The sequence below is a fragment of the Schistocerca serialis genome, chromosome 3 (assembly GCF_023864345.2).
Source record: "Schistocerca serialis cubense isolate TAMUIC-IGC-003099 chromosome 3, iqSchSeri2.2, whole genome shotgun sequence".
NCBI lineage: Eukaryota > Metazoa > Arthropoda > Insecta > Orthoptera > Acrididae > Schistocerca > Schistocerca serialis.
The window spans coordinates 605,152,421-605,176,502 of record NC_064640.1 but is presented as its reverse complement, the minus strand read 5'-3'; the positions used below and the strand labels follow the sequence as shown (position 1 = coordinate 605,176,502).

The 24,082-nt window shown below is 44.3% G+C and overlaps 1 protein-coding gene across 1 annotated transcript in view; it reads right to left on the bottom strand.

Annotated features, from left to right (window-relative positions):
- Positions 1–6,334, bottom strand: part of LOC126471036 (uncharacterized) — a 197,719-nt gene extending 191,385 nt beyond the window's left edge. Inside the window, exon 1 of the mRNA XM_050099102.1 lies at positions 6,311–6,334. Within this exon, the coding sequence (XP_049955059.1) occupies positions 6,311–6,334 (24 nt within the window). The remainder of the gene's footprint in view (positions 1–6,310) is intronic.
- Positions 6,335–24,082: the final 17,748 nt, after the last annotated feature.

The window sequence follows — 24,082 nt, the reverse complement described above, 5'->3', positions numbered from 1 at the left end:
CGAATTTCGAAACATTTTTTTCCAGCCCCTTGGCAGATATGAGACCAACGTCTTCTTTCATACCCTTGAGTGTCAGGAACTTCTGCAGAGCTACTGGAGCACAGTCATCGCTCTTGTAAGGGAGCTTTACCAGACGCTCGCGATACAGCATTGAGTCAGTCATGCCGAACGTCTTAGATGCCAGTAGAGGAACAATCGCGTATCTCTTGCCTTTTATTTTGCATATTCTGCCTCTTTCAGCGCTATCCAGCGGAAAAATTCAAATTTTACGTCATTCTGAGCTAAAAACATCCTAAACCAAGATCGCATAAATATTCCTGTATGCAAAACAACCGGTTTCGACAGACTTTGCTGTCATCTTCACTTCTTAAAATATCTTTTTAATATAAAACGCGTTCATTTTAAATTGGACCTCACGCCAAGATTTTTAAGTCCTGCAGTGACAGCGAAGTGCCGGCCGGAGTGGCCATGCGGTTCTAGGCGCTACAGTCTGGAGCCGAGCGACCGCTACCGTCGCAGGTTCGAATCCTGCCTCGGGCATGGATGTGTGTGATGTCCTTAGGTTAGTTAGGTTTAATTAGTCCTAAGTTTTAGGGGACTGATGACCTCAGAAGTTAAGTCGCATAGTGCTCAGAGCCATTTGAACCATTTGACAGCGAAGTCTGTCGAAACCGGTTGTTTTAAATAAAGAAATACTTATGCGGTCTTCGCTTTAGAATGCTTTCAGAATGTACGGTCGTAAGGTAAGAAGACGGCCACGTGTCACTATCGAGAGGGAAGACCATAGTGTTCGGCATATGGCTCTGGCGCATCATACTGCATCTGCAGCAGCAATTTGAGCAGCAGTTGGCACCAAAGTGACACAAAGAACTGATAAAAATCGGTTACTTCAAGGACAGATGCTGTGTAGCGTACATTGCACTGACCCCAAACCATCGCCACTTGCGACTTCAGTGATGACAAACGAGAGCTCATTGGAGGGCTGGATGGAGGCCTGTCGTGCCTGATGAAAGCTTGTTCTGCCTCGGTGCCAGTGAGGGCTGTGCGTTGGTCAGGAGGAGGCCAGTTCAGGACGTGCAACCAGCCTCTCTGTATGCTAGACATACTACACCTCGAGTTATTGTCAGGAATGCGATTTCGTATGACAGAAGGAACACTCTCCTGGTTATCCCACCCACTATAACTGCAAATTTGTACATCAGGCCGGCGATTCGACTTGCTGTGCTGCCATTCATAAACAGAATTCCAGGGGGTGTTTTCCAACAAGATACCTCTCGTCCACATACCGCTGTTGTAACCCAAAATGCTCTACAGAGTGTCAACATGTCCCTTGGCCTGCTTTATCATCAGAGCTGTCTACAAACGGGCACATGTGGGACGCCATCGGACGACATCTCCAGCGTCATCCACAACCAGCATTAACCGTCCCTGTAGAAACCTACCAAGTGGAACAGGCATGAAACTCCATACCGCAATTTGACGTCTGGCCCATGTACAACACAATGCATGCACGGTTCCACGCTTGTACGCTTGCACGCTTGCATTCAACATTATGGCGGTTATACAGGTTATTAACGTACCAGCATTTCACATTTGCAATGACTTATTTCGCGCTTACATTAATCTGTGATCTTGCAATGTTAATAACGTAAATATGTTACCTCGACAAATGTATTCCCGAAATTTCATTACTCTACATTAATTATTTTTCGGTGTTGAGATTTTTTTTTTCCGTCAGTGTATTGTCCCTCTGAACACCCTGGACGCGTCGTACGCTACTGCGGGGGGAGGAAACGAGCGTTCGACGACCATTGCGCCGCAAGGCGTCCACCGTCACAACAGTCCTATTCATGCCAGTCAACTTTAGGAAATTACAGTCTACCTTTGGGCTGAGGCCCATTGTCGTACCGTGAACGAGGGCACTCCGTAACATGCCGTATCCGTTCTGTCACCATACAGAGCTACAGCCACTTGTCTAGCCGCCAAACTCATAACTAAGAGAGGCGACCAAATATACAGCTGAGGCCACCACGGATCAACATCTTCCATGGACAACAGTCACCAAAATGTCAGGAAATGTCATCGACGTCATCATCGACGGTCAACGTGTCCAGGCGCTAGTCCACTCAAGGGCTTTCTTTTTTGTAATGTTAGATGCTTGTCGTCGTCATCTAAAGAAGACTATGTTCCGAGATACGACGGTGATTGTGCTGAAAGTCGCAAATGGGAAATACGTCCAGCTGACAGGCACTTGTATTGCAAGAATAACTGTCTATGGTAAAACACGTATTTACGAATTTGTCGTTTTAACAGAATGAAATCTTTATGTTATTTTCTGGTAGAACTTCTTGCAGGCATCACAAGCAGACATAGACTATAGAAGATCAGAATTTCAGACTAATGAAGCTAAGCGAGCAAGCGCATATAAAAAAATTGCTTCAGGTAGCTGTTTGCCGTTGAATACGTTGTTACTGCGCCATCATCAACAATAAAAATTCCATTCGTTATCTGAGATGTTCAGTTAAACTGTGAAGCTTTTATCGATTGCTAAAAAGCTATTCAGTTTTTCAAAACAAATCTACATGTCACCGACGATCATAAGCACTATACGTGGTCAAGGAGCACTTTGGATAACTGGCTGTCACATGCAGCCACAACTCATATTTAAGGTTATGTTCATAGGGACAGCTGAGCCAGTTTGGGAGGGCGGCTTAGTGTCATCGACGAAGATCCGTGCTCCGCTACCACTAGCAACATATGAAAAAAAAACTACTTTCGAATTACCAATATGATGTGACCTGGCCAAGGAAGAACGTCAGGGTGTGATAGTCATTCTACGTCAATTTTCAAATCCGAAGTGGAGAAACGATAGACCAAGCGGCCCGTTGTAAAACACAGTATCAACACTGAGAATCATCTAACAATTAGCCAGAACTCATATAGAGTGTCGCCTGCTGAACAGCGGATAGTCCTGAAGGAAGCGGAGAAGATGCTGCAGGATGGCATCATTGAACCTACAGAGAATCCTTGGTTCTCTTCTGTTGTCCATGTGAAGAAAAACATGGTTCACTGCATTTTTGCATTGACTAATGACGACTGAACAAAATCACGAAGAAAGATGTCCATCCATTACCGCACATTGATGACATTCTATACTGCTTGAAAGGAGCAAAGCAATTCTCAACTACCAACATGGAGACAGCTACTGGCAAATCAAGTTTGTTGAGGCTGACTGGGGAAAATTGCTTTCATAAACTTGATGGCCAATATGAGTTTAAAGCTGTGCCATTTGCAGCCACACTCGAACGAATGATGGACAACCTGCTTCGACACCTTAAATGAACGACGTGTCTTTGCTATCTGGATGACAGTCCCACTTCTTTAAAGACATTTGAAGAACAGCTAAGCCACGTGACAACGGTGTTGAAGTGTGTTTAGACTGCAGGCCTCTGCCTGAATCCGAAAAATTTCCTCATCGTCGCACCTAGTGCATGGTGATGGAGTCTGTTCCAGTACAGAGAAAATAAGGGTGGTCACAGATTATTCGACTCCTTGGCGCTTTTGTGATGCGTGAATTGTGCGTTGAATGTGCCTGTATACCGGAGATTGGCAAAGGACTTTCTACGGAGGACGTCCCTTGCAAGAACTGTCGCTGAGTGACGCTAAATTTTCCTGGAACGAGGTGCATGAAGGATCTTTACTTGTCATTAAGGAGGCGCTGATATCTTCTGCAGTCCTAGCGTTGTATGAAGAGCATGCTGAGACAAAACTTTAGACTGACGCTAGCAGTTATAGCATAGGTGCAGTCCTAGTGAAAATTCAGGAAGACGTTGAAAAGGTGATGGATCTTGTTTTCAAATAATCTCCAAGTCCGAGTTGAACTACTTTAAACTAAAAAAAGCGTCTTTCACTTTTTTTGGGCCATCAGTAAGTACCGGCCATATTTATTTGATAAACCATTCACTGCTGTGACAGATCACCATCCTCTATACTGGCTAAATAACCTGAAGGATCCGTGACGTTGACTGGTCAGAGGGGCGCTGAGGCGTCAGGAGTGTGGCATCACAGTGATATACAAAAACGGATGCAAATACAAGTATGCTCTCAGCCTTTCCAAATAGAATTCCAGTTAATAAACGGAACGTTGCATTAGAGGAAGTATCATGCAAATGGTTGCCTGTATTCCCATCTTATTTATGATCAGCAATCCAGAAATATTTACACCATGCTCCAACAGGTGATCACCTGAGATTCGTGTAGACTCTTCACAGAATCAGACGTAGGTTTTACTGGCCAGGTCCCTATCTATCCTTTAACACTATTTGATGAATGCACGTGCGGAAATAACCTCTGGGCGTCTGTCTGGTACCAAACCTGTCTGCAGCACCACTTTTCGACTGAATTGTGGAAATTCCCGAAGTCGACAACTGTGAATCGATGGATAATAGTCTGCACTGACAACCTCACCCGCTGTGCTGTCACGAAAGCTGTGCCGACTATCTGAATCTCCAGAACTAGCAAAATTTCTTGTAGAAGACTTCATTACGAAACACTGTGCGCCCCATGTGACGATCTCTGATCGTGGAAAAGTTTTCCAGTCGAGACTAGTATCCCACACGATGACAACTACCTACCACCTACAGACGAATGGCAGCGCAGAATGCTTTAATAAGACATTTCGAGACGTGCTCTCGATGTATGTTGATGTCGGACAGAGAGACTGGTTTACAGTACTGCCAATCGTGATATTTGCATACAACACAACGAAAAAAAGACACTACAATGTTCACACCATTCTTTCTCCTATACAGTTGCGAGGCCGAAACGACAATGGATACAGTGCTCGTGTTTCAACCAGACGAAACTCAGGATGGCTACATGAAACACCTCATCAGCAGGACTGAAGAAGCATGGCAGCTGGTTCGCATACGGACACTGGATGCCCAGGAGAAAGACCGAGATTGCTGTAACACCAAGTACCAGCCAGTGAGGTACAGCGAAGGACACGCATGGATTTTTACGCCTGTGCGAAAATTGGGACTATCGGAAAACTTATTAAAGCACTACTTTGGGTCATATTGATGGATGTCACACATGCAGTCGAGGATTCGATCCTCCATGAAGAAGACAGAAGCAGAGAGAAGCTGCCCATGTCCTTCGTATGAACCTCGACTACAGCCCTGAGTGCAGATCAATGATGGGAGGTTGAAGGACACTAAAGACTCACTACATGATCCAGAAGCTTCGACGGTAGGGGTTACCTTCGACGTTCATTGCAGTGAAGAAGATGTGACAAACCGACCTGAACATGAGGCTCCGTCAGTGCCGCCATACAGAAGACCTTTGATAAGATCTAGTTCCACTGTGCTGTAGTCGGCTCCAATGAGTACTTATGAAACAATGCGTCGCTGTTTCTTCAGAAGACGGAGAAATGCTGCGACTTGTGGTGCTAAAAGTGTGGCATAGTGGTTCGCTTCGCTGGATTTCATGTTGCGGGTTCAAACTCAGCGATCACCAATTATTTGGTATTCAGTATTTATCGTTTCTGATATTTTTTCGAAATATGTTTGTAATTTTTCTATAAATAGCAGCACTCTCTATGCAGGACTTCAGTTCTGTTCCACTTTACGTTGGTCTCAGTAATAAACGTGCTAACAGTGACGTACTTCTTTGCCGACCCTACCTAGTTTTGAACTTGATCGTGGTTTATGCGATCTGTTGAAGTGAAAGGTAACTGTTCTTTTTTACTGTGAATAATAAAATCAAGATGATAGATCCTTCATAAAGTAAATTCAGAGTCAGCGATTTTGTTACAATTAGTAAACATGAACCAATGTTCAAGAAATGATACACCCTCAACTGGTCTACTAAGCCATTCAAAACATTCGAGCAGCTCAGGTGACGAATTGAATAATGTATCTGCTGCAAGATTATATGTCACGATGTAGGAGATATATGCAGCACATAACTAAAAAAGAAAAAAAAAACAGATATCCATCCACATATCTACTTGAAGAAATCATTCAGAAAGAGGGAAACAAAGCTTTTTCAAAATGGCTGTTTTCTGGTAAAATAGCTAAATGCTGGATAAATTTGTAAGAGAGGGAGGGATTTTCATTTGTGTAATGACTTCTATCTCTGCAGGACTAGAAGAAGAAGTACCTGCAGTGGCTGACAACTGGACCGAGGTGTCTCTCTCTCTCTCTCTCTCTCTCTCTCTCTCTCTCTCTGTGTGTGTGTGTGTGTGTGTGTGTGTGTGTGTGTGTGTGTGTGTGTGTGTGTGTGTGTGAGTGAGTGTACGTGGGCTTACCCTCATCTTGGATTGTGGCGTCATTGCCCCTACTTGTAGGCCATCCACCCTAACAGCTGCATTTGACGTTAGTGGAATCACAAGGTTCAATACTACATTTAAGTGCTAAATGCACCATATTCGCTATAGATAAAGTCATTGTTCGGAATAACCGAAGATAACCATCTTACACGAATTATTAAAGCCTCCTTCAAAACAGAAAGTTTTTAGTAGAATTTGAAGGTCAGTACAGCCGATGGAGGGACCAGATTACCAGAGCAGTGTTTTTGCTCCTGTGTTATTTAATATTTATGCCAACGTTCAATCTCTGCCTAAGGACACACGAAGTTTCTTCTGTGCTGATGATCTCACCCTCTCTTCCTGAAGTGAGACCTTTCAAGAGGTGGAATTAAACCATAACGCTGCTCTGGAGGAGTTCAAGAAACATTGGTGTAAGGAACAGCTACAACTAAATTTCAGCAAAACACAGATTTGCGCATTCCATCTGAGATACGAATAGCCCTGAAGAGGAATGCAGCTGGAACGCAGTTTCCAGTCCAAGTATCTTGGGGTTACACTTAATTGTACATTGACTTTCAAGCAGCACTGTCTGACTGTAAAACAAGAAGCATCTGCAAGAAACCATCTGCGCACAATTACGGGAACTTCTAGGGGTGTAGCATAAAACAGTTGAAACTACAGCTTTATGTTTGTGGTACTCAGCAGGTGAACATGATAGCCCTGTCTGGTATAATCCTGTCCATGATAAACAAGTCGATATCGATTTTAATGAGTTGTGTAGACTCGTTACTGAATGCCTGAAACCTACATCGCGAGATAAACTCCACTATCTGGCATTGCCTTTCCAGACATCATGAGTGAGGTAGGTCTATGCAGTACAGGTCACCATCCTCTTCCTTCAAGACCGGCGTACAGGAAAAGTTTCATACAACACTGTTTCCGATAACACTGGTAAACAGGCGAGTTCCCTGTTAGCTTTGTGGAAGATGTGGTTTGAACACAATTGCATGACACACTCGCAAAGTTTAGCTGCTGGTTTCACAGAGGAATGACCGTGTGAGAAATTCTGAACAGACTCAAAACAGAAGGTCCCAGGTGAAAGACAATTTGTATAAATGCGTTTATTCCACACCACCAACCCCTTGTACCCTTGGAGTTCAACGAACTACGGAGTACTTACACCAATTTAGGCTATATTCTGCAATATGTACCATTGATAACCTGATGTACGCATGCTCTGAAGCCGTATTGATTGTCAAATACTAGACTTAAGTTGCTTACATTGTCATTTTTGTCTTTATTTCTTTTATTTCAACAGTCCTTTAATGTATTCTTTAAATTACGAATTAGCATTAGTTCATAAGCGACTGTGGCTGCGGAATTCAATGCCCTATACCGATGTTTCTCCTGAGAAACAAAACTGACGTTCTGCGGATTGGAACGCGGAATGTTGGATCCATTAATCAGGCAGGTAGGTTAGAAAATTTAAAAAGGGAAATGGAAAGGTTACAATTACATATTGTGGTCATTAGCCAAGTTCCGTGGCAAGTGGAACAGAACTTCTGGTCAGGTGAACACAGGGTTACAAATATAAAAACAAATAGTGGTAATTCAGGATTAGGTTTAATAGTGAATAAGAAAACAGGAATGCGGGTAAGTTACTATGAACGACATAGTGAACGCATTATGTGCCCAAGACAGACGCGAAGCCCACACTCATCACTGCAGTACAAGCTTATATGCCATCTAACTCCGCAGATGATGAAGAGATTAAGGAAATGTATGATGAGATAAAATAAATTATCCAGATAGTTAAGAGAGACGAAAATTTAAAGTCATGGGTGACTGGAATTCTATAGTAATAAAATTGAAAGAAGGAAAAATTATAAGTGAATATGGACCGGGGGAAAGGAATGAAAGAGGAAACCGCCTGGTAGAATTTTTGCAAAGAGCACAGTTTAATTATCGCTAACACCTGATTTAAGAATCATGAAAGAAGGTTGTACATGTGGAAGAGACCTGGAGACACCAGAAGGTTTCAGATTGATTATATAATGGTAAGACAGAGATTTAGGAGCCAGGCTTTAAATTGTAAGATATTTCCAGGAACGGATGTGAACTCTGACCACAATTTGTTGGTTATGAGCTGTAGATTAAAAGTGAAGAAATTGAAAAGACGTAGGAGATTAAGATGACACCTGCATAAGTTGAAAGAACCAGAGGCTGCTGAGAGTTTCACAGCGGGCATTAGGACACGATCTCCAAGAACAGGGTAATAGAATACAGTAGAAGACGAATGGGTAGCTTTGAGAGATGAAATAGTGAAAGCATCAGACGAGCAAATAGATAAAAAGACAAAGCCAAAAAGAAATCGTTGGATAAAACAGGAAATACTGAATTTCACTGATGGAAGGAGAAAACATAAAAATGCAGTGAATGAAGTAGGTGAAAGGGAATACAAACGCCTAAAAATTGAGACTGACAGGAGGTACCAAATGGCTGAGCAGGAATGGCTAGAGGACAGATGTAAGGATATAGAAGTATGTGTCACTAGAGGAGAGATGGAGACAGCTTACAGGAAAGTTAGAGAACTTTGGAGAAAAGAGAAGCAGCTGCAAGAACAGCAAGAGCTCAGGTGAGAAAACTGAAAGATGGGGATATATGGAGGGTCCATACAAGGCAGATAAACTTGCAGGCAATATTATAGAACGAGAGGAGGGCGTAGATGAAGATGAGATGGGAGACATGATACTGCGAGAAGAATTTGACAGAGCACTGAAAGACCTAAGTCGAAACAATGCACCTGGATTAGACGATATTCCGTCAGAACTGCTTATAACCTTGTGAGAACCGGCCTAAACAAAACCATTTCACCTAGTGTACAAGATATATGAGACAGGTGAAATACCCTCAGACTTCAAGAAGAATATAGTAATTCCAAATCCAAAGAAAGCATGTGTTGACAAGTGTGAATATTACCGAATTATCAGTTTCATAAGTCACGGTTACAATGCTTTACAGAGGAATGGAAAACCTGGTAGAAGCCGACCTCAGTGAAGAACAGTTTTGATTCAGGAGAAATGAAGAACCATGTGATGCAGTGCTGACCTTGCCACTTATGTTAGAAAGCAGATTAAAGAAACTCGAGCCGAGGTTTATTGCGTTTGTAGACTTAGAGAAAGTAGAGAAAGCTTTTGATAATGTATACTGAAATACTCTCTTTGAAATTTTGAAGGTGCCAGGAGTAAAGTACAGAGAACGGAAGGCTATTTACAACGAAAGTCTTGCACAGGATAAAGTATCATCGAGAGCTGCATCAAACCAGTCTTCGGACTGAAGACCACAACAGCAAACAAAATACCGATGCAGACTACGCCCCACAATACACTGAGGTGATAGAAGTCATATGATGGCGATATGCACATACTCGTATACAGATGGCGGTAGCATCGCGTACACATCGTATAAAAGGGCGGAGCATTGGTGGAGCTGTCATTTGTTCTTAGATGATTCACGTAAAAAGGTTTCCGATGTGATTATGGCCGCACGACGGGAATTAACAGACTTTGAACGCGGAGTGGTGGTTGGAGGTAGGCTGGTGGGACATTCCATTTCGGAAAACGTTAGGGAATTTAATACTCCGAGATCCACAGTGTCAAGAGTGTGCCGAAAGTACGACATTTCAAGTATTACCTCTCACAATGGACAACGCAGTGGCCGAAGGACTTCACTTCACGAACAAGAGCAGCGGCGTTTGCCTAGAGTTGTCAGTGCTAACAGACAAGCAACACTACCTGAAACAATTGATGTGGGATGTACGACGAACGTATCCATTAGAACAGCGTGTTGAAATTTAGCGTTGGTTGGCTATGGGCAACAGACGACCGACGTGAATGCCTTTGCTAACAGAACGACATCGCCTGCAGCTGCTCTCCTGGGCTCGCGACCACGTCGGCTGTACCCTAGACGACTGGAGAATCGTGGCCTGGTCAGACGAGGCCCGATCTCGGTTGGTAAGAGCCGATGGTATTGTTAGAGTGTGGCGCAGACCTAGGAAAGCCATGGACCCAAGTTGTCAACAAGGTTCTGTGCAAGCTGGTAGTGGCTCCACAATGGTGTGGACAATGTTTACATGGAATGAAATGGATCCTCTGATCCAACTGAACTGAGTAGTGACTGGAAATGTTTATGTTCGACTACATTTTGAGACCATTTGAAGTAAGAAAACTATGGAATTATTATAGATGACAATGTGCCATGTCAGCGGACCGCAGTTATTCGCAATTGGTTTGGAGAGAATTTCGGTCAGGTCAAGCGAAGGATTCGACGACCCACATAGCACGACATGAATCCCATCGAACATTTATGGGACATAATCGAGAGGTGATTATGTGCACAATATCTTGCAACGCAACACTTTTGCAAGGCTCAATATTTGTGCAGGGGACTTCCAACGACTTGATGAGTCCATGCCACATAGAGTTACTGCACTACGCCGGTCAAAAGGAGGTCCAACACGATACTGGGAGGTATCCAATGACTTTTGTCAACTCAGTGTGTAACTACTGAGGCATGGATTGGAAGTTTATGGGTAGTTACGCGGATCTCAATACAGAATTGAGAGAAAATAAAATCGTCGTAAATGATATGGGTACAGAAAGGTTATTATGTAACACTCGCCAGACTGTCATGTAATTAACATTAAATTTCTTGCGCTGATACGGTGGTCGTCATCAACTACACCAAGAATTTCCCCCTCCAGTTGCGCTGTGCTTGCCATAACCAGTCGCAGACAGCAGTCTTAAACATTCCATAATTCATAAGGCGACGACCAACTGACCTCTCGCGGAAAGCTCTCTCGATGCACACGCTGAACGACATGTCCATTAGCGTTTCCTAATCCATACATGAAATGGGCATCTGTCACATCAGCATTTTGGTACACTTCCAGTTCTCTGTATCGGGAACTAAATCCATAATGAAATCTTATTTGATAGCTGAGACTGTAATAAACGCTTTAACATTTGATATTTCGTGTAAGTAAGACAATGAACAAGTTTGTATGCCAAGAGAAGGAATGAGACATGTTAACGTTACCTTCGGTGAAACTGAACCTTTAAACACTCGTGGTGAACCGAAGATTTACAGTTTTGAACAAAATAGTTTTCAGTATTAGGCCACGTCATAATAAAACACGTAGTAGCGACCGATTTTGCAATGGTCCTCTTCAGGGCGGTTAACTGTTGGATAATGGTGAATCTCTCCCCGTAAGTACCGTCTATTTTGATTATATAGTGGCTACCGACGTTACATATCTGGGCTGTTACTGGACAATTTGAAGAAAGGTTGCTATGTTGGGGGCCAATGGTAATACCGGTTCCCATCAGATCACCGAAATTAAGCGCAGTCGGGTTAGTCTAGCACTTGGATGGATCACTGTACGGGTCTACCAAGTTCTGTTGGCAATCGGATGCACTCAGCCCATGTGAGGCCAATTGAGGAGCTACTAGTTGAGAAGTATCAGCGCCGGTCACGAAAACTGACGACGGTGGGGAGAGTCGGATGCTGATCACATGGCCCCCCGTATCCACATCCGGTGATGCCTAAGGGCTGAGGATGACACGGCAGCCGATCGGTAGAGTTGGGCCTTCAAGGCCTGTTAGGGCGGTGTTTGTTTCTTTGCCATGGAGAGGGATGGCCGTATGGTAGTCTGTTGCCTGTCTTAATCTAGTAAGTGACTGAAAGCCAACTCTAGTACTCTAGTAAAGGATTCGTAGGCAATACTATACTGGCCGCGGAAGTCTACGAACTTATGTGGAGATTTAATAGTTAACCAGGTGCTACCATATGGATATTTTGAACATTTCAATTAAGAAGGAGTTTTATGTTGTATACTGGGAGTTTACGTTCTGTTGGTGTATATTTACCATGATTTGTTTATTACGAAGTAGAAAATGATATTTATCGTGGAAATGAAGCGAATCCGGACCTATTTCTATATGACAGACTTTACCCTTCTGTGCGTGAGAAAGTCTAGCAGTAACAATTTATTATACCCTTTATATTGCACCTTTGCGGCTGTCTCAGACGCTATATTCGCCACTTTCAGGAACATGTCTTCCACAAATGTTACGACGGCAAGGTGATAAAACCTTGATTTGGCGGTGAAATACTGAAGTTTGAGTAAAACATGTGCTTATTTTTCGATGTAGCACCCTTTTAGTCATCTACACTTTTCCCAACGTTTTTCTGGCTAATAGCTCCCAAGATTTTGCAGCCACAAAAAGAATAATTGAATTTTCAGCAAAAAAAAACAACTTATTTTCGACGTAGTACGCTTTAAGGTCAATAACGTTTGTCCACATATTTTGTAACAACTACACTCCTGGAAATGGAAAAAAGAACACATTGACACCGGTGTGTCAGACCCACCATACTTGCTCCGGACACTGCGAGAGGGCTGTACAAGCAATGATCACACGCACGGCACAGCGGACACACCAGGAACCGCGGTGTTGGCCGTCGAATGACGCTAGCTGCACCGCCGCCGTCAGTGTCAGCCAGTTTGCCGTGGCATACGGAGCTCCATCGCAGTCTTTAACACTGGTAGCATGCCGCGACAGCGTGGACGTGAACCGTATGTGCAGTTGACGGACTTTGAGCGAGGGCGTATAGTGGGCATGCGGGAGGCCGGGTGGACGTACCGCCGAATTGCTCAACACGTGGGGCGTGAGGTCTCCACAGTACATCGATGTTGTCGCCAGTGGTCGGCGGAAGGTGCACGTGCCCGTCGACCTGGGACAGGACCGCAGCGACGCACGGATGCACGCCAAGACCGTAGGATCCTACGCAGTGCCGTAGGGGACCGCACCGCCACTTCCCAGCAAATTAGGGACACTGTTGCTCCTGGGGTATCGGCGAGGACCATTCGCAACCGTCTCCATGAAGCTGGGCTACGGTCCCGCACACTGTTAGGCCGTCTTCCGCTCACGCCCCAACATCGTGCAGCCCGCCTCCAGTGGTGTCGCGACAGGCGTGAATGGAGGGACGAATGGAGACGTGTCGTCTTCAGCGATGAGAGTCGCTTCTGCCTTGGTGCCAATGATGGTCGTATGCGTGTTTGGCGCCGTGCAGGTGAGCGCCACAATCAGGACTGCATACGACCGAGGCACACAGGGCCAACACCCGGCGTCATGGTGTGGGGAGCGATCTCCTACACTGGCCGTACACCACCGGTGATCGTCGAGGGGACACTGAATAGTGCACGGTACATCCAAACCGTCATCGAATCCATCGTTCTACCATTCCTAGACCGGCAAGGGAACTTGCTGTTCCAACAGGACAATGCACGTCCGCATGTATCCCGTGCCACCCAACGTGCTCTAGAAGGTGTAAGTCAACTACCCTGGCCAGCAAGATCTCCGGATCTGTCCCCCATTGAGCATGTTTGGGACTGGACGAAGCGTCGTCTCACGCGGTCTGCACGTCCAGCACGAACGCTGGTCCAACCGAGGCGCCAGGTGGAAATGGCATGGCAAGCCGTTCCACAGGACTACATCCAGCATCTCTACGATCGTCTCCATGGGAGAATAGCAGCCTGCATTGCTGCGAAAGGTGGATATACACTGTACTAGTGCCGACATTGTGCATGCTCTGTTGCCTGTGTCTATGTGCCTGTGGTTCTGTCAGTGTGATCATGTGATGTATCTGACCCCAGGAATGTGTCAATAAAGTTTCCCCTTCCTAGGACAATGAATTCACGGTGTTCTTATTTCAATTTCCAGGAGTGTAGTTTCCAACATTTTACAGTCACTAATTTCTGCAGTTGTGGGAGGAATTGGATGTTACAGGGTGCCACATATGGTGTACAGAATGAATGTTACAACATAGCCAATTAGCAGATGTCAGCCCGCATCTCGTGGTCGTGCGGTAGCGTTCTCGCTTCCCACGCCCGGGTTCCCGGGTTCGATTCCCGGCGGGGTCAGGGATTTTCTCTGCCTCGTGATGGCTGGGTGTTGTGTGCTGTCCTTAGGTTAGTTAGGTTTAAGTAGTTCTAAGTTCTAGGGGACTGATGACCATAGATGTTAAGTCCCATAGTGCTCAGAGCCATTTTTTTTAGCAGATGTCAGCAGATAAAGAACTCTGATGAACTGTTTTTTCCATTTTGCAGTCCACGCTACCTCTAATTTTTCAACCAGTTTATCCAGAATGTTTACCGGTTGTAAGGTAGTCAGTCAATATGAATACGTATTACATCCGATAAAACAACGAAGATAACTTTATTGGCAGGTTAAATCTTTGAGTGGGGATCAATAAGTAATGCAACACATTTTTTTCTGAAAGTTGGTCGGTTTTATTCAGGAATCCAACGCCATAATATTCCCCACCATTTTAGTTACAAAACCCTATCTTTGAATCAATGCGACAACCGAACGCCACCTTACTGGGAGGGCCTGTGCGCCCACATGACAACACCCTACTAGTCGACGTCGGAGCCAACGTGTTGCTTCATCAATCACCTCCTCATCATCCACGTACTGCTTCCGCGGAGCGCGTCCTTCATTGGGTAAAACAGTTGGAAATCGCGAGGTACGAGATAAGGGCTGTAGGACGGATGAGGAAGAACACTACAGTGGAGCTTTATGAGCTCCTCTCAGGTGCGCAGACTTGTGTGAGGCCTTGTGTTGTCATGGAGAAGGGAAAGTTTGTTTACATTTTTGTGGCCACGATCACACTCCCGGAGTCACAGCCGTGTGCGGCTGGCCAGCACGCAAGACATCCGACATCGATGACGACAGCGTCTCGCCCAATGACTCACCGTGCTTTTGTGCACTGCCAGGTCTCCGTAAACATTCTGCAGGCGCCTACTAATATCTGCGATGCTCTGGCTTTCCGCCAAAAGAAACTCAACGACAGTCCGCCTGGAATACGCCTCCGTTGCAGACGCCATTTGAAAGCTACGTATAGCGCTGTCACCTATCGGAACTTCATTTAACTATAGGGGCTGAAGTAGAAATATTACGGGATGTCCCACAAAAAACTTCGCATTGTTTCAATCGAAAGTGGCCGAGAAAAAAAAAACTGTTGCACTACATATTGAACAGCCGTCGTACTCTAACTCTACTAGTGTTGCTACCACCACCATTTGAACAGTTTTTTAGTTTCTTGTCAGTCCGTTCGCCTGTAAGAGACGATCGCAGACGTATCGGAGGTACCTAAAAACTTGATCAAATTATTCATGATACTGTCGAATATGTATCATCGTAATCACGTTAAGGCCTTATGAACTGGAAATTCTACCTACGGCCAATGAGCAGAGTGTTTTCAGGAGCTTATGTAGCAAGCACAGTTGTAAGTCACAGTGAATCACAATGCGCTTAGTAGCACTTTGATGAACAAACAACAGGCGTGAAGGAGGGAATGTAACTGCATATTACCTACGATCCCACCTTCGTCACTGTGTCTAGCGACGGAGTGCTGTAGTTAAGATAATTTCTCAGTAATTAGGAACGAAGTTCATATGCTACACTGAGCCAGGTTTTCTGCGTTTTCTTTATATCACTTCAACACAAAGTCGTTATGGATTCCTCAGCATGGCCACGGCTGAATCCTCCATTACTTGCTCTACACACTGTGGTGACAAAAGTCGTGGGATGGCGATATGCACATAGGGAACTGGAGGAGGAAATTAGTGCTTAACGCCCCGTCGATAACGAAGTCATTAGAGACGGAGCACAAGCTATGATTTGGAAAGGATGGGGAAGGAAATCGGCCGTGCTCTTTCAAAGGAACCATTCCAGTAGTCACCCGAAACGATGTAGGGAAATCACGGAAAACCTAAATCAGGATGTCCGGACGCGGGTTTGAACCGTCGTCCTCCAAAATGCGAGTCCAGTGTGCTAACCACTGCGCCACCTCAGTGGATACACAGTAGGCTATCGTATCGCGTACACGAGGCATAACAGGGGAGTGCACTGGCGTAGCTGTTATCTGTACGCAGATGATTTATGCGAAAAGCTTTCCGACGGGAATTAACAGACTCTGAACGCGGAGTGGTAGCTGGAGCGAGACGCGTGAGACATTCCTTTTCGGAAATATTTTGGGAATTCAGTATCGGAGATCCATAGTGTCAACAGTGTGCCAAGAATACCACATTTCAGGCATTATCTCCCACCACAGACAACACAGTGGCCAACGGCCTATCACTTAACGATCGAGAGCAGCGGCGTTCGCGAAGAGTTATCAACATGGCACTGTGCAAGCTGGTGGCTGTTCCATGATGATGTGGGTTGTGTTTACATGGAATGAAATGGGTCGCCTGGACCAACTGAGCCGATCATTGATTGTAAACGATTATGTTCGGCTACTTGGAGACTATTTGCAGCCATTCATTGACGTAACGACAATGTGCTCTGTCACCCGACCACAATTGTTAGCGAATGGTATGAAGAACTTTCTGAACATTTCGAGCGAATGATTTGGCCACCCAGATCGCCCGAAATGAATGCCTTCGAACATTTATGAGACATAATCTAGAGGTCAATTCGTGTACAAAATCCTGTACTGGCAACACTTTCGTAATTATGGACGGCTATAGAGGCAGCATGGATATATATTTGTGCAGGGGACTTCCAACGGCTTGTTGAGTCCGTGTGACGTCGATTTGTTGGACTACACTGGGAAAAAGGAAGTCCGACACGATAATAGGAACATCCCATGTCTTTTGTTGCCTCAGAGTAATTGGTGAATAAAAGCAATTAGCCGTGAGTAACGACTTAGGTGTTCATGGGACAATAAATTCTAACAGGATGTTCTTAGCACAGGAATGAGTAGTCAGAATGATCTGCAGTGTCGGTACACGAACGTCATGAAGGCTTTGTTCAGGTGTCTCGGAATGCTAACTCTGCCTCACCTCTTCATATATTTCATCATAGAATTTGTCGTTGACAATATTGACTGATTCAGAGGAACATTTATCCAGTGACCACTAGAAAAAAATGATCTGCACCTGCATTAAATTTTCTTAAGCATTGCGCACAAGGGTGTGCACTACACAGTAGCTTTCGTTTTCGATACGCTACCAGAAAAACTGAAAAAAACTGACTAATAAACTCAGATACTCAAATTCAAGTTGGAAGTTTTCCTGATGACAAACTCCTGTTCTGTATAGGAGTTCCTCGCAGTAGTTCTGAACTTTTCTTTGTAATGTGTTGTTTATTCGTATAAATCCTCACTGTTTCCTTCGCTTTTACTAATTTTTGTTAATAATTTTTCTAATCAGCGTTCACAACAAGTAGCTTTGGCTCGGATGGTCACACGGAATTTCATAAATAAATAAATAAGTAAATAAATATCTCCCTTGCTCTCACCGAAACTTCTGTCATAGGGAGGTTGAAATGTTTGACAATCTACCTCTCTTCACTTAACTAACAGCACTGTATTCGAAAAGGCAATGTTCGTGTTCATGTTTCCTGGAATGGTTCAAAAATGGTTCAAATGGCTCTGAGGACTATGGGACTCAACTTCTAAGGTCATCAGTCCCCTAGAACTTAGAACTACTTAAACCTAACTAACCTAAGGACATCACACACATCCATGCCCGAGGCAGGATTCGAACCTGTGACCGTAGCGGTCGCATGGTTCCAGACTGTAGCGCCTAGAACCGCATGGACACTCCGGCCGGCTAATCCTGGAATGGAGTAAGTTCTCCACAGTGTAGTGAGAAGTGCTTCGTTCCTGGTGTTGTTATGACAAATTTAATAATTTCTTTACATAGACACATATAGACACATAAATTACATGGTGCTCTCGCGGTTACTTCATCGTGAAACTATTTGTACAGATATGAGGAAATTCTTATTTGTCAATTGGGAAAGAAGGGTGTGAGAATAAATTACAAATAACATTGGACATGTATACATGTACTGCTTAGTTTGTATAAAGGAACGAAAATATACGCTAATTACCAACCACCTTTTCCTTCGTTAAATTGTACAGAGACCACACCGATAAGAAACGGTACCTGTAGTCACACCACGGGGGAAACAGACACAACACTTTTAAAAATACTTAGTTCAGATATAATTTAATATCCTGGGAACGAAGTTATCCTCCAAGACATTATGTAATAACTCGACCTTTCGGCGACTTCCAACATTATCATCATTTTCGTCAGGAGCAAATCACTTTTGTGGCTGATATCATGTGTCGTTTTATAACCTATGGTGAGTGTGTGTGTGACTGGCGGACATACGAGGGGCGTTTAGTAGGTAATGAAAAACATTTTTTCTAAAAGAAGGTTGATTTTATTTACGATTACAATACACCATATTATTCCCCACTATTTTGGCTACGAAACCCCGTTTCTCAACATTATCTCCGTTCAATGAGACGACATTACGCCACCTTATCGGGAGGACCTGAATGCCCTCCACGGTATCACTGTACTGGTCGACGTCGGAGCCGTCTTGCTGCATCGACAACCTACCCATCATCCACGCTCTGCTTCCCGCGGAATGCAACCTTCATTGCGCTAAACAAATACTCTATACGGTCTTGTGTTAGGTGGCGAGGAGCCCAGTTGGCACATACCTTTGAGTACCCCGTCTGCAAGACGAGTGTGTCAGCACTATCAACGAGAGTCCCTTTAAGCAGCGACATGTTTGACTGTGTGCGTCGATCACCTCGAATGAGAGTGTCCGCACGTTCAAATATTGCAGGAATCACAGTTGTGTAAAGCCAGTCGGCACGAGGGAGACCGGACTGGTTTGCGCGACCTTTTTACGATGGTGACAGACACCTCGCTCAACGACTCACAGTGCTTTTGTTGAAAGCCAGATCTCTCTAGACATTCTGCAAGCGCAACGGAATATATGCGATACTCTGGTTTCCCGCTAAAAGAAACTCAGCGACAGCTCTCTTCTTGGAATGCACCCCCATTAGAGACGACATTTGGATGGCTACGTGTAGCGCCGCCAACTGTAGGAACTTATTGAAACTGCAGGGACTGAAGCAGGAATACTCCACGATGTCCTACACAAATTTTTACATTTTTTCAACCAAAATTCGCCGAGAAAAAAGGTGTAGTGGAACTTATTGAGTGCCCCTCGTACATGGGAATGTGGGAATCGCAGTTTGTGTGACACTCGCACGCTCACTAAATGCAGCACGCAGCCCTTCTTAAATCTTTTCTATATCCTCCATTAACTTAACTTGATGAAAGTCCTAGAGCTTACGATAACACTGAAGTATTGGTCAGATGACTCAATAACGCTTCCTGAAGATTCTTCGAGTAAGTATAAGTCATATAATATTTGACTTCCAGTTTGGAAGATTTTGTGGTCTTCCTACCGCTTCTGCCTAATTTCAGTGAATGTTCGCAGGTTACATAGTCAAACAGTATCAGGCCTTCAAAACTCCTTACGCGTCATATGTTACATGTTGAGGGCAGCTTTATTCTTTACACCAGATACTGATAATAGGCAAGTTCCACACCATTTCACATTTGCTAATGATGTCACACAACTACACTACTGGCCACTAAAATTGCTACACCACGAAGAAATGCTGACGATAAACGGGTATTCATTGGACAAATAGATTATACTAGAACTGACATGTGATCTTCACGCAATTTGGGTGCATAGATCCTGAGAAATCAGTATCCAGAAAAACCACCTCTGGCCGTAATAACGGCCTTGATACGCCTGGGCATTGAGTCAAACAGAGCTTGGATGGCGTGTACAGGTACAGCTGCCCATGCAGCTTCAACACGATACCACAGTTCATCAAGAGTAGTGACTGGCGTATTGTGACGAGCCAGTTGCTCGTCCACCATTGACCAGACGTTTTCAATTGGTGAGAGATCTGGAGAATGTGTTGGCCAGGGCAGCAGTCGAACATTTTCTGTATCCAGAAAGACCCGTACAGGACCTGCAACATGCGGTCGTGCATTATCCTGCTGAAATGTAGGGTTTCGCAGGAATAGAATAAAGGGTAGAGCCACGGGTCGTAACACATCTGAAATGTAACGTCCACTGTTCAAAGTGCCGTCTGTGCGAATAAGAGGTGACCGAGACGTGTAACCAATGGCATCCCATACCATCACGACGGGTGATACGCCAGTATGGCGATGACGAATACACGCTTCCAATGTGCGTTCACCGCGATGTCGCCAAACACGGATGCGAACATCATGATGCTGTAAACAGAACCTGGATTCGTCCGAAAAAATGACGTTTTGCCGTTCGTGCATCCTGGTTCGTCGTTGAGACACCATCGCAGGCGCTCCTGTCAGTGATGCAGCGTCAAGAGTAACCGCAGCCATGGTCTCCGAGCTGATAGTCCATGCTGCTGCAAACGTCGTCGAACTGTTCGTGCAGATGGTTGTTGTCTTGCAAACATCCCTATCTGTTGACTCAGGGATCGAGACGTGGCTGCACGATCCGTTATTGCCATGCGGATAAGATGCCTGTCATCTCGACTGCTAGTGATACGAGGCCGTTGGGATCCAGCACGGCGTTCCGTTTTACCCTCCGGAACCCACCGATTTCATATTCTGCTAACAGTCATTGGATCTCGACCAATGCGAGCAGCAATGTCGCGATACGATAAACCGCAATCGCGATAGGCTAAAATACGACCTTTATTAAAGTCGGAAACGTGATGGTACGCATTTCTCCTCCTTACACGAGGAATCACAACAACGTTTTACCAGGCAACGCCGGTCAGCTGCTGTTTGTGTATGAGAAATCGATTGAAACCTTTCGTCATGCCAGCACGTTGTAGGTGTCGCCACCGGCGCCAACCTTGCGTGAATGATCTGAAAAGCTAATCATTTGCATATCCCAGCAACTTCTTCCTGTCGGTTAAATTTCGCGTATGTAGCACGTCATCTTAGTGGTGTAGCAATTTTAGTGGCCAGTAGTGTATTAACAGTTTAAATAATTTTCTTCAGTAGGCCACATTTTGTGACTACGACTTTGTTTCCACATTGATATTTCTTTGTGTAAACACGTCGCTACAGTTACAAATAAAGCAAAACACTACAATCGCCGTCACTACTAGTATTAGTACTACTATATCTGTTAGATTTAAAACTCTTATTAGTACTACTGTTAATCACACAAGCTAAAGACATTTCCTGATGTGTCATGTAAATATGTCGTGAAGTTCTATGTTCTATTTGACACGAATAGATCAGTCCATTCTGCTATCTGATCTAGTTCTCTGCTGCACATATTTCGTTGTTAAATACTGGTGCAGACTTGCATCAAAGGCTTCTTGGAAACCTAACCTCAGCCCTCCGGACCCTATGATGTAACGGATTTTGGGTTTCAAATCACGGGTGCTTGCGGAAGTCTTTTTGATTACTTAGGAAGCGTTATTCGCTCTATGGAAAAGCTTAGACAAAAAGGACTGTGTGTATTAGGCAGGTATTTTTGTAATCAAAATGGTTCAAATGGCTCTGAGCGCTATGGGACTTAACATCGGAGATCATTAGTCCCCTAGAACTTAGAACTACTTAAACCTAACTAACCTAAAGACATCACACACATCCATGCTCGAGGCAGGATTCGAACCTGCGACCGTTGCGGTCGCGCGGTTCGAAACTGAAGCGCCTAGAACCGCTCTGCCACTCCGTCCGGCTTTTGTAATCAAACATGTTATTGTTTACTGTTAGAAATCTGAATATGATGTGTTATTACTAATAAGCAAAGCAAAAACACGTTCTAGGCTGTCTACGATAATTTCTAAACAAATAAACCAACGATATAACAGAAACTATGATGGTCAGAATCTCTCAGCGTAAAGATTGGGTCCATTCGCAGCCAGTTATTCTGCATTTTTAAATGGTGCAATAGTCATAACCAAAGTACCCCATGCCAACAGAAATAAAAATAAAGATATTTCAACATACCTGCGTCATGATGCAGTGGCCTGCTCGATGACGAGAACTGAAAAAGAGATGCAATATTTAAGATACTTGTTCTCTTATTAAAGAGTTAAAATAAACCACACAAACCTCTTCATTATGTATTAAAACTAGTTAAAGTTTTGTAATCGAAAGGTCTGAATTTAAAAATGTGAACATATTGCAGACTATAGAAATAAATACATTTTACGTGGTACGCCATCTATCCTGAAAGTAATAAAAGGGTATCTTAACTCGTTGACAGAAGGCAGAATGATCAATAGAATCAAAAGTTCATCGCCGTATTAAAATGCAGTCAGTTTTTCTCACCGTCATTATCAATAGTCCAAAAGAAAATACATTTTTGAGATCTCCAGTTAGTAGATAATACATTAATTTTTGTCAAATCGTTATCGCCAAAGATTTGTACGAATAACTGAACCGACTTTTATGATGTTTCATCTTGTTTTGGGAAGCGTCAAAGCGTCAAAAGCGTCAAAGTATAAAGCAATGCACAGTTGCTGACTTATAACATTTTGATAGTATTACGTCATGTATTTAACGAAGCATGTATGTAATTACACTGAGCAACACAATTAAAAGTATTAATTCTTCTAAACCCCGTAACCGTTTCCCATTGTGATGCAGAAGTATGAAATTTTGCTCAGAGGTACCTAAATCCTTCCTCTGTAATGGTGAAAAAGCTTGGCGCCTAATGAAGTTATTCTTGGACTCGACGCTGCTTCAAATAGTGAGCTTTCAACACATGCGATCGAAACGCCAAAGCTCAGAAGTTTCTGTGAAGTGTAAGCTGGATTAACGATATCACATTGCCAACAACACAATTGTTCCCAACGGCACTGTGGACGAGTCGCACCATAGGAAGGTCCTCCAACCAGTTCTTACCCAGATTTCGCTCCTTCTTTTTACGCCTCCACGGTGAAGGTCAGAACCGCGACGCTCAGCATTGAAACCACTCGGTTTTTGGCCTAGGAAAACATTCCTGTCACACCGCCGCTCAGAATCGACACGAAAATGCCTCACGGGGTATCATAAACGGCGTCAACGAAATCACTCCTTCTCTTGTGGCTTCGAATACCTCACATTTCGTGGTCGAAAACGACAGTTCGCAGTGCGATGAGCAACAGGAAGAAGTTCTTGAGAACCTTGGACCCTGCTGACCCTCCCCCCCCCCCCCCCTCCCCTACACCCCGGACGTTTTAACTCTTCTCTAAAGACATCGTGGGCCAGCAACCCCATTGACCGTGATCGCACTCCTTTCGAATACAGTGCAACTAGAAGTTTTGCTAAGATGTTCGGGATGGGACCACATTAAAAACCATTCGACGAAATTTGAGCGTGATCCGAAACAGCAAAAAGTGCTTATGCATTTTCTACATCTACATCCATACGCTGCAAGCACCTGACGGTGTGTGGCGGAGGGTACTTTGAGTACCTCTATCGGTTTTTTCTTCTATTCCAGTCTCGTATTGTTCGTGGAAAGAAAGATTGTCGGTGTGCCTCTGTGTGGGCTCTAATCTCTCTGATTTTATCCTCATGGTCTCTTCTCGAGATATACGTAGGAGGGAGCAATATACTGCTTGACTCCTCGTTGAAGGTATGTTCTCGAAACTTCGAGCTACTGAGCGTCTCTCTTGCAGAGTCTTCCATTGGAGTTTATCATCTCCGTAACGCTTTCGTGATTATTAAATGATCCTGTAACGAAGCGCGCTGCTCTCCGTTGGATCTTCTCTATCTCTTCTATCAACCCTATCTGGTACGGATCACACACCGGTGAGTAGTATTTCAGCAGTAGGCGAACAAGTGTACTGTAACCTACTTCCTTTGTTTTCGGATTG